Here is a 12,176-nt window from a genome sequence, read left to right on the forward strand (position 1 = left end):
ATACACACACACCATCTGTATATCTATTGACTATATACCATCTGTATATCCATTGATTAAACAGACTGCAGATGTTATTTTTAATATATTATAAAATAAAAATGGAATATTTACTTACTCTAAATTCTGTTGTTTAACTCAAATGTTTTGTTAGTACTCAAATCATTTTAGTAAAATAGTGCAGGCATGATCAATTTTGTTGTAAATTCCATGTCTTATAAACTCAATCTTTCTATAACTAACACCAATGTTTTTTTTTTTTTCCCTCCAGCCCTAATGCAATACTACGATTAAGATTTAATCACTTTGCTACAGAATGTAGTTGGGACCATATGTATGTATATGATGGAGATTCAATATATGCACCTTTAATAGCAGTATTTAGGTGAGTGTAATTTAATATGCTTTTACTCCCAATAATCATACAGATTTGCTGTCAAAGGAAGTGATGAAATTTCTTTGTTTTTTCTAGTATTTTCATTATCTTCTAAGAATTGTAACTTCAGTAAATCTTTTATCAAAATAATATTTTCTTTGTCTGGAATCATAGATTTAGAAACAATCAACAATAGTAAACTAGTACTGAATAGTAACTAGTTCCTTGCCTTTGAAGCAGTGATAAAAAGCTGAGGTAAAGTATTAAGTCCACACACTGCATTTCTTCTGCATCCAAGAGATAAAAAAAAAAAAATCAGACCATGTGAATGTTTCCTCCATTCTGGGATTTTATTGGAACGTTTCAGTTGGTTTATTCCTACCTTTCTGTTAATGTTTTGGGAAGCATTTCAGACAGAGTGTTGTAGGTAAGTGGGCTATAGTTTATTAGGGTTTTATGCAGAGTAATGAAGACTAATGTTCTACGCTTGGACTGTTGGAATGAAGGTGTGGGATCCTAATCCTCTGATATCAGTAAAAATTTTATCTTTTGAAATACAATTGCTGTCTCACGGCATGGGGATTGGTGGCAGAAACTGTATTTCATTGTGAAGAGAAATAAAGAATTGTATTCCGTGTTATGTGTTATGAAATATTGATTATGCTGCTGAAGTCTGGAACAAAGCTCAGCTCATTTCTCTTTCCTGCCCAACTTTATCCATCTACGCTTTATTTCCCTCTTCTCTCTGCATGTTTATGTGATTGCTTGTATTTCCTTGCTTTCCTCTTCAGGAAGTTAAATGTGTCTGCCTGTTGCCCAGGAGTTTGACTTTGTAGCATGAATAGGAAGAAAGAGAAGATCCCTCATCCTATATTCTTTACTTTGCATTTTTTTTTCTCAATATATTGATTTGTTAATACTGATTGTGAGATTTCCGTAGCTTTTAGCTTACGTTCAGTGTGGCACAGTTTCATGCAGATGACCTCTTTTCTCAGTATACTAATGTATTGCATGTCTTTCCTATGTCAGTCTGTATTGAAAAGAGAACATTCTTCTGAAGTTCTAAAAAGTAATTTTTATTCGAAATCAGCCTTTTTGTGGAAATTGGTTTGTTGTAATTTCCAGTTTTGAAATTGTTTTAATAAGATAAACTTCTAAAGGTGCAAATGTAGTCTGGAAATACAGCTGGAAGTCAGTAAAATTTAAGCATCTGCCTGAAGGATTTTTTTCAAAATTAAAATGTTTTAAAGCTAATGCTTCCTGTGCATGTACCTTCAGAATAATCAGATGTGAAACTTTGCTTTAGTGTGTGTGGGAAGCTTTTTTCTTAAGAAAACCTACCTTAACTTTCAGAGGCATGGACAAGTTTTACACGTCTTAAATTAAAACGGGGGGGGGAAAAAAAAACCCAACAAGGTAGATTTATGATTAATTTCTTTGAGTTAACTTCTCTATGTAATTAACAACCCTCCCCTTCCCCTGACTGATTTTGAAAATATTACTCTTTTTTAATTCTTTTATTCCCCTCCAGTGGTTTAATAGTTCCTGAAGTACGTGGAAATGAAACTGTACCTGAAGTAGTTACAACATCTGGCTATGCATTGCTACACTTCTTTAGTGATGCTGCTTATAACTTAACTGGATTTAACATTTTTTACTCGTAAGTATTTCTTTTAAATAGTTACTTTGTTAGTCAGCCTAGTGTTCCTTTTAAGAGAATGATAATTGCAGGGCAAGTATTTATCTGCTGAGATTGTTGATTGTGTAAAGATTGTTCTTTGTGGTATATTTCTAACACATGGGAGCTGGAGGTTTTAAGGAATTGTCTTTAAGAAGCTAGTTTAAAACAAACAAGCAAAAACCCCTACATAATGCATTATACTGTTGTGTGTGCAGCTTCATGGACACTAAGTGTATATTTGTCCCATGCCATATGGAACTAGGAAGTATTCTCCTTCCAGTATTTATCCAACACACAAAGTTGTCATATGGAATAGAAGGGAGATTATATCAGCTGTCGTTAATTCCCTTTTCTGGAACTTGAATCCTCTGTTGCTTTTTTTTTTTCTTTGTTGAATGTATGTTTGTGGAGTTCTTTTATTTTTGTGCCAAACACAATGGGTTTTATGTCATTCTCTGTTTTTTTTTTTTTTTACTTCTCCTATCTTCTATGTCATCATTCTACCTCCATAACTCTTGTCTGCACTATTCTTTTGATTTCTCTTCAAAGTCTAATCTGACACAACTGTGTTGTGCTTTTGTGAGTCAGCTGCTGATTGTGCTTTGGCACATGATGTAGTGTATTTTTATGTTGGATGGTTGGTCCTCTCTGGTTCGAGAGAGGATTGCTGGATCTTGTTGCTCATGGCATAGTTTTCCTATGATCGCAGATATCTTCATTTCTTTAAATCCTTTCAGATTCTGAAATATCAGTTATTGGAATGTGATGGCCAGTATTACACTTCAAATGTAGCAGTACTTATCTTTTTTTATTCAGTTTCATTCATTTGTTTAAGTCTCCAATTTGCATTTCTGACAATAGCTTTTCACACAGGTCTTTAAATTTTCTATGGGGAGATTGTTTCTGTAATTTGCTGCAGCAGTTTGCCACCCTTTTATCAGTTAATAAGAGTTGGGGAAACCTTTGAATATGGGGCATTGAAAGTATCAGCCACCTTCAATTCTGGGTATTTTCCATGTTTTTCTGTTGACATCATTAAAAGGCAGTCACCTGGCAGATATCTCTGTTAAAATTAAATAATTTTTTCAGTTATCCCTGAAGTTTTTTTCTTTTTTGCACTTATGTGCTTGTTCTGAGAGCAAATGACAATATGATATGTCACTTTTAAGAAATGAGAGCATGTCCTCTGCATTCTTTATGTTTAGGTAATGTGAATACTATGTGTTATTCCATTTTTACTTTGTAAGGCTTGAAAACTGGCAGTTTTTCCACTTAGGTCCCTGCACATGTAATGGAATTATATGTAATTTATGACTCTACTCTTTGAAAAGTATTCATTGCAACATTAGGAACAATTTTTATTTTTTTAACAAGCCAACAGTACCTTGTTTGATGCTGAAAGAAATAGCTGTGAGTGCTTGTTAGGGCTGAGTTAATTTTTGTCTGTCATTCTGTTCTGTTTTACTTTGCTTCTGTTACCCTCTTTCTTCCTTGGTTTGACACCCCAGACAGTTTCCTGACTTCATCTTCATAGACCACCCATGTTCTTTTATTTGACCAAGTCAGGAGTGCAGTGTTTGTGATCGCTGTGCCATCCCAGCTGCAAACAGAAATGGTTATTCCAGAAATCTGTGTTAATCTTTGCGTTCTTAAAGTCAGGCAGTCTGCTTCCAGCTCCACCCTTCTAGTTTTTTTTCCCCATCTACAGGGTGGAGTCAGTGTTAACCTCGTCAGGGATTTGTAGTAACACTTTATTTTGAGTTTTAACCTAACTCTTCCTATGAGTCATCAAAGATTTCAGAACCTTTTTGGATTTCCTGAGGCACTTACTGTCTGAGATGTGTATTTTGCTCACGGAATCTCTTGGACCCAGATACTCAATGTTCTTTATTCCTTCCATCTCCAAGGATTTGCCTACACTTCTGGAACCTGCTTACATAGTTGAGCAGAGTCTAGTTGCCTGTGATCTCAGGGTTTGGTGGGGGTGTATCACAGAAATACGAAATCCCACAGCAGTCACCAGCTTCTTCCAGCCCTAGCTTTGCTGTTCTTGCATCTCTCTGACTTAAGAGGCATAGTTAAGGTGGCTCTGTTATTAAGGGTGCTGCCTTTACATAATGTCAAGATATTTCAAACCATTTTATGTGTGTGTGTGCGTGCGTGTGTGTGTGTATTTATTTTTCCCCTTGGATACTAGATGTTTTGTTTCACAGCATGGACCAAATTCAGTCAGGAAAACTCTAAATGTACCTGGTGGAGTGTTGATTGCATTACAGAGATTCTCTTTCTCTAGGAGAGCAAGTGCTGCAGGGACTGTAAACTCCCTGCTGCAGCAGAGGTGAGCTGTGTCAGAGTTCAGGCAAACTGTATAAAAAGCTTTTCTCTCAAGTATTGCCACTTAGATCCTCATTCACCCTTCAAATCTACTTTAGAAGCCCCGTTAAGCAGCACTTTTTTGAAAATAGATTCTTATCTGATAGAGATGCAGAGATCTCCCCCAATTTTAATTTATATTTTAGTGAGACACTGCAGATGCTTCCAGTGTGAATAATACCAGAGAACAGGCATGTCCTTCTGCATGATGTCAATATTTGTTGATGTATGAAATGATAGTGATGCTGATTGCACCACAGACAACATATGTAAGCCTGGATGGACTGTTTTGCAAGACTCTTGACTGTCAAATGATTAAGCTTCTACTTTATCAGTGCTTAGGAATTTTTCAGAAAAATGCACTTTATCAAATAAATGCTATTGAAATGATGTGAGATAAAAACCTCTCTCATCAACTCTTAGCTCGTCGTCTCCCTTATTTTACTTTTTTTTTTTCTACCAGAATTAATTCTTGTCCTAATAACTGTTCAGAACATGGAAAGTGTACCACCAGTTTGTCTGTTCCAAGCCGGGTATACTGTGAATGTGACAAGTATTGGAAAGGAGAAGCCTGTGATATCCCATACTGTAAAGCCAACTGTGGCAGTCCAGACCATGGGTACTGTGATTTGACAGGCGAGAAGCTGTGTGTATGCAATGACAGCTGGCAAGGTAAGGGTTTGTTATTTGCAATCAAGTCTGTTTTTAATGCAAATTACCATCCTTAAAGAATAAGCATAAAGAAACAAAAAACTTAAGTAAACTTTCATATGGGATTAGAACTGTACTTTAAATGAAATAAAAAGCTAACAACTTTACCTGACACTTTTTCTTTGAAGACAATGCAGGACTATCAGATCTAACTTCTCCAGTAGTGGACGTTATTTTTGGATCACTAATCTGAAACAATAATGGCAGTAAAACTGTTAGCATATTCAATACTTGAGAAGGCTGAATCCTTCCAAAGTTTAATTTCATGATTGCTTACTTTTTCAATTTTTAAATACATTAGATATTCCTCCCCACCTTTTTTTTCAGTTTCAAATCGTGGTATTTTATTAGTGCTCTGTAAACATTCCCTGTATATTCACTGACAGTGTGAGAAGGTAAGCTGTCTTTACTCATCTGCAGATGAGTACTGTGGAGTAATAGATGCACTGTAAGAAAGTATATTGTACTTCTACTCACAGTAGTTTTTGTGTAGCCCTACTATAATTGTTTCTTACTAAAGTTCATTTATTTAAGCTCGTAAATGTTTAATTCGCTTATTATAATATGTTAGATGTTTGTATTATTTACTGTTCCTACTAAAAGTCTCAGTGGGCTTAGCTTGCTATGCACTGAAATGGCCCTTATTCTCTTAAGTATTAAATACTTCCAAATTACTTTGTTGATACAATGCTGTTTTCCCATTCCTTACTGCCTCTACTTTGTTTTACTGCTGTCTCTTTTTATATGTCCAAGGAAATGGCTGTTTTACTCCTATTAACTGTCACACCTATTAGAGCAAAGAGAGCATGAGATTTAATGCATTTCTCTTGTAAATAATTAATGATGTTGTTCATTAAAAGACAGTCAGTGCACCCACAGAAATCCACTGCAGGAAATGGGCTACAGCAATATAGGCATTGAGTGGGAACAGCCCTGCCACAGATGTGCTGCTGAGTCCTCAAGAACCTCTCATGACTGTAGTGCCTAAAATAATAATAATAATAAAAAAAGCTGAAAGATAAGTATCTGTAAGGAAGTTGTGAATAGAATTTGCAGCCTTTTGTTTGTGCATTGAGTCCATGCAGCATTCTGACCTTCTTTTCATCTAGCACTTCTGTAACAGCTTTCTGTTCTTTCCTACAGCAAGTAGGAGTTAGACTGATTTTACTTGATTCTTCATTGTGTTTTCACAAAATCTATGTTCTTTTCAATTGTTCATTTTTTATTGTATCCCAGGTAAAGTGGCTTAGATACACAATAGATTAAAAAAAATATATAAATCAAAAAGTCTAACTTTCCTAAAGGCTTCTGGAAGACTACTTGTTTGTGTTCACTGTTATGATATGTATATATATATGTATATTTTAATATCTGTATTTCTTTCTTTATAAATACTAAACTGGCAGCATCTTCTACATAGGCTATTTGCAATACAGGACTCATAAATGTTTCTTCTTATCTTACTGCTTACTGTTACAATCTGCCAAGACTTTTGTTGTTCGTTTCAATTGATTATTTTAAATAGTTTCTACTTTTGAAGAAAACTTTGTTCCTTCTTGTTTCACATGATGTTGATTGGAGTGTATTTAGCCCTTATACAGGAAGAAAAAATTTGTTGAACTGTGTTGAATGTTATATACAGAGAATAAAATTCTCATTTGGAACATAGAAAGGGTATTTTGTATTGCACCATAGGAGCTTCATTTTCTTTCTTTCTTTTTTTTTTTTTACAATAGTGACATCTTGTGGATGCTGGGAAAGTAGCACCAGTAAAGAAACCAGTTAAAACAAGTGCAGTGAGAAAAGAGGACAGGGATAGAACAACTGTTTTTAGTAGAAGTTAGGGTTTTTATTATATACCACTCACTCTGTGAGGGATGGGTGCTGTAGTTGTACATATTCAGCTAGGCACTTGTCATGTACATACAGAATGATGCCATGACAATGAAAGCAAATAAGAATAATAACATTCTTTTTTTTTTTTTTTTTTAATTGGGGGTGTTTTATTAATTAAAAAAAAAATCTCCAGTAGTGTTCTTTAACTTCTTTAAGAAGCTGAACTTCATGGCACTGGCAGCTTAATGTGTGTTGGCTTCTTTTCTGGTGTCTAAAGTTTTAAACTGTAGTTTGAGGAAAGGAATTATTAAATGTATAGCATGACTGAATAGTGAAACAGATGGAACAGGCATTTATCAGTGTAGTTCATACTAAAATAATCTGTAACTCACAGGAAAATGCAACACATTTACCTGAACCTCAGTATTTGATGGTAGGAAACCATTGAAACAGGAGAAGTTAGGAAGTGCAAAAGGGAACAGTAACAGCAATGGAGCTTCTTAATTTGAAATGTCAGTCGGAGTGGTAAAAAAGCAACTTGGGATGGAGGGATGTAAGTAGTACTTCAGATCTGTTCCCTTTATTACATAATTTTTATCAGTCATAAGACTTAATGAAATCTGGTAATATGAAGGTGGAAGTTGCTCCCAATGTGAAGGAGGAACAGAATGTCCTACAGAAAAATAAGAGGAGCGTGTGGGACAAAATTGCTTCAGTATAGATTGTAAATGCATACATTGGGGATTGGGAATATTAAGAATTTTTAGCATCTGGGATTGAAGTGAAGTAGGTGACATAGGAGAAAACTTGCTTGTCTATCAACTAGAATACAAACTGATGTGTTAGATTATATTGATTTTAAAACTTAGGCTGTAAAGCATCAAGTGCACTAATAGGATGATCAGCTACAGTCTACAGTTAAATGTAGGAATATATTAGTACTATAATTCATTTTTATTTTTACACTTTTATGAATAGAAATTGCACAGAGGAGAATCATTAAAATGATTAGAGCTATGGAATATAGCTTATTTAATCTGTTAAAAAGGAAGCTAGGGGGGAGTAGGATTGCAGTCTGTAAACTTTTGAGGGCTGTATATAATTATAAAGACAAGTCAGTTCTTTAAGACAAGTGATATCAACACTAACAGAAGAAAAACTAGTGACAGGCCATGCTTTTTTTTTTTCCTTCCTTCATTTGTACTCAGGCCTGTGGTCTCTGATATAATTCTTCAGCTCTTCTGATCCACAGGGCAAAGCCCAACAATTTGCTAAAAGATGGCACCTCCTGTGCTCCACTGATGCTTACTGTGGGAAATGTCCCTGCGGGCAACGATGAGTGCAGCTCCCTTGGCAGCCTGGCTGTCATTTGTCTTACTACTCCTACCCAGAACTGCACCTCCTCCACCCCTTGCACCATTCATTCTTTGGTAGTGGGTTGGTGTTTCTTTGCACGTGTCACCAAGAACCCAAATTCTTTCCTTTTACTTTGTATTTTTTTTTCCTGCAGCATTTACACTCCTTTTATTTGTCTTAAAGAATAGGTAGCAGGTGATGTTGAGAATGTGATTACCTCCACAGTCCAAAGCCATTCTGCAGCTGATGGCTATTGTGCTTCCAGTAAGGCTTTGGCATCAATTCTTAACTTTTTTGGTACCAGCCTGTTTGATCTTGATTTTGAGTTCTGAAGTCAGATGGTTGAAGGGTGCTGTCAAGTAGTGCAGCCCTTCTGGCTTGCCTGCTCACTCTTGACCTGTAGGCTCTGCAAGACCCCATCATCCTTAGGTGATCCACTGTTCGGGATGAAGAAGAGATGGGACTGAATAATAGTAACCAGGTGGCACTTGAAGAACTGCATCACCACGTGCGTGTCAGGACTTCTGCTGCTTTCATGGGGGAGGCTGAGTCCTGTCAGCTTCTATCACGCTGCTTTAGCTCAAGACCCTTTCAAGTTATGCCCTCACAGCAGTGAGCCATTCTTGAAAAAAATACTTTATCTTTTTATGTATCGGGGTTTTTTAATTAATGTATGTATGTAGTATCAACCTAATTACTTTCCTGTTAAGCAAATGATTCACTATTCTGTAAAACTTTCAGTGTTCAGAGTTTTTGAAAGTATACTCAGATATATTCACTCTTCTAAACATGTCATAGGATTGGAAGGGGACCCACAAGGATCATCAAGTCCAATATTTTTCATAATCTCAAATTCATTATCATATGAAAATGTTATTGGATGTGTGAGAATATCAATATTTGGTTTGTATTGTGATGGTTGAAGCATTGCCTCACAGTAATAATTCCCAATTCAAATGCTCAGATATCAAATAAATACAGAATAAATGACAGCAAATACTTTATTTGAATGCTTTGATTAAACTGTATGAAAAGCAGGACCAGAACATTTATATTCAACAGATCGATACTTCTGTTTTTTTCTCCTGTGAACCTGAAGGAGAAGATTAAGTTTGGAGACAATAGATGATGTTTTCTCATTAGGTGAAAATTGATCTTATGACTTGAACTACTGGAACAGATTGTTACTTTGGCAGTTCATGAAACTCCTCAATAAATAGAAATCAAATTCCTTCTCTTGTGTTGTGTGGGTAAATCACTTTTTTTTAAACCTATAGAATTTTTCCCTACCTTTGAGGATTACATAATTGACTTCCAATTCAGTTTTATAAAGTTGTTTCCTCTTTGTAAACCTTTCTTTTTTTTCTATGGGTTGAGTGGATAAGAAAGAAATCCAATTTTAAATAAATGGAGAAAAATTGTATTTGCATAGAAAATAATAAAACATTTTTATCTGTGTTCTGCAGCTGTGGTGCTGCCTGTTCTACAAAGGCTTAGTGGATGTGATGGTTCTGAAGTGAAAATGTAGTTACGCTGAAATAATGGTGATGTTTCATGGTACATATATTGTATATGTATGAAGATCTGTAAATTATATTTCAAAGTTTTACATTTACCTTACATTTATAAAGGTCTAGCCACACAAAAGCGTTTGTTCTTCAAATGACATTTCAGTAGAAGTCAGTGTTAGTCTATTGCATTTTTTCCCCCTTCAGCTGTATATTAAACTTGTACAGATTCATATGGACTGAAATAACTCTGCCCAATGTTTGACACTCTCAATGAAAGGGCAGTCCTGGAGGATCAGTTGTACTCCTGTTGGTACAATTGTGCTTGTGTGTGTGCAAAGTGAAGTGGATAAAGGGACGCATCCAAATTGAAAGCCTGCCTGGCCAAAAAGCAAAGTTTGTTTTAACCTGAATGAGTTCCATGAGTTCCTACATGAAAAGTAGTGCCAGTTTTGAAATGGAGAGTAAGGAGTAGAGGCTAGGGGTGGCTTTTCTGTTGGGAATGCCAAACTTAGGCCATTTTAATAATCACATTCATTATGCACAGGTTGTTATGTTCTTTGAAGGAAACAATGAAGGACTTGGTGCTTTCAGGCACCTGAATACTCAGAATGTTTCCTTTTTCCATGCCAGAGTAGGCTCTGAGTATGTGATGTCTCTCATCCATCTCACATTCCAGTCGTTTGTAGAACATTGCAGAACTACCAATAACGAAGCACTGAGATTACAAGGCAGTTAAATGCAACACTCATTTAATCGCTGATCTAGTTAACGGTATTAAGAAATCTGCATCTTTAACTTCGGGTAAAAAGCTTTTGTTTGCCTTCGTTTGAGTACAGTGTGAAGATCTTATTGTCAGGAATGTTATTTCGGATTTCCCTCGTGAGTTCTAGCGGTGCTCCGTCTGCAGGAAGGAACATCTCCTCAGTTTGTGTGTACAATTCGTGATTGGCCACAAGGGGGCGCCGCTGACCACGGCATCTCTGTGCGAGATTGGTCACCTCTAATAAAACTGACATCATAAATTTCGTATTTATCATCTTTCCTGATCAAGGAATAATTAATCAATTGTTTAAATATGAACACTGTTAAGTTCAAATTAATTGTTTTCTCTAGTGATTTACCACATCAGGGTCTTGTTGAGGTTACAATTCTATTATGTATATTAATACTTAAACAATAATATACTGAATTATTCCTACTTTCATTAGACCCCCATTCAAATACCGTTAATCTTTTTAGGGCAGAGGGAATAATGAACAATGGGAACTGAGGTTTCCACCATTCAAGCAGTGAAATATAATTTGGATATAAGTCAGTATCGTTTTTCTATAGGAAATGGCAAGTATTTGGGCACAGATGATCTACCTGGTTGTCATGTATAAGAATTATATCCTTTTTTCTCAAAATGCACATTAGAAAAACTTGATGTTCTTTGTGAAGGATAATGTTTTGAAATTAAAAAAATGTGATGTCAGGTACTTAGTTTATTTAGTAAACTTCTCTTGATTATCTTTTAAATATTTGTCAAGTCTCTTGTTTCAGTGTTAGCCTTTGCATCTGGAGTGTCCTATGTCAGAGTTCCTTGGCAAGGACTGACACTTTTTGCAAGAACTACCTCCTTCTGTTTGTTTTGACTGTGCCAGCTTCAATTCTTCACATCTATGCTCTTTGGGTCATTTATTTTATGCACCTTCAGCATTCGCTTTCAAGGAGAGATTTTTTTTAAGATAGAAAAACGCAGCCAGCTCATTTGCTCCAATTACAGAAGCCATTTGATTCCTTTAAATATCCTGTAAGTAGCTTCTGGAACCAATATATCTTTTATTTTTGAGAAGAACTCACAAGTTTCTGATTGTGGACTAATGACTGATTTAGACAGTGAGTTAATAGTGCTCTCTACTTCTAATGTGTTTTTTATCTTTTATGCTATTGATTGCTAATGAAAATACTATGATACTCATAACTTGAGACTTTGTTATTGGGTATCTGAGGCTGTCATCTTTTTAGTCTTTTTAGAGCACAGCTGGCATAGTTTTATATTTGTCTACATAGAATTTCATGAGTAATTTGTTTTTGCTCAGTTTTGTTCCATTCTCAATCATAACTCAGAATGAAACCAAACCAAATCTTCTTAGTTATATTTTAACATTAAGCTGCATGCTTTAGTTTGATATTTATTATGCTGTATTTTGTGTTCCTTTCTTTTTCTTCATTTGATCATGATTTAACACATGTTAATATTTTTCTAATAACTTTCCTTACACTATTATCAGCCATGTCAGCCTGCCTTTATATTTACTTAAGCATTTCTGAGCAAGAGAATGCATAGGTT

At 35.4% G+C, this 12,176-nt stretch overlaps 1 protein-coding gene across 7 annotated transcripts in view; it reads left to right on the forward strand.

The window, feature by feature from the left end:
- The window catches only part of ATRNL1 (attractin like 1), a 435,859-nt gene that overhangs the window by 41,459 nt on the left and 382,224 nt on the right, over window positions 1-12,176 (forward strand). For all 7 annotated transcript variants that reach the window (XR_014884915.1, XR_014884914.1, XM_085230235.1 and 4 more), the window contains exons 3-5: window positions 272-385; window positions 1,908-2,036; window positions 4,894-5,102. Coding sequence is in view for 5 of the 7 variants with exons in the window: in XM_085230235.1 (XP_085086361.1) it covers window positions 272-385; window positions 1,908-2,036; window positions 4,894-5,102 (452 nt within the window). In the remaining 2 variants the exon portion in view is untranslated. The remainder of the gene's footprint in view (window positions 1-271; window positions 386-1,907; window positions 2,037-4,893; window positions 5,103-12,176) is intronic.

Source organism: Meleagris gallopavo, chromosome 8, assembly GCF_905368555.1.
Source record: "Meleagris gallopavo chromosome 8, MGAL_WU_HG_1.1, whole genome shotgun sequence".
NCBI lineage: Eukaryota > Metazoa > Chordata > Aves > Galliformes > Phasianidae > Meleagris > Meleagris gallopavo.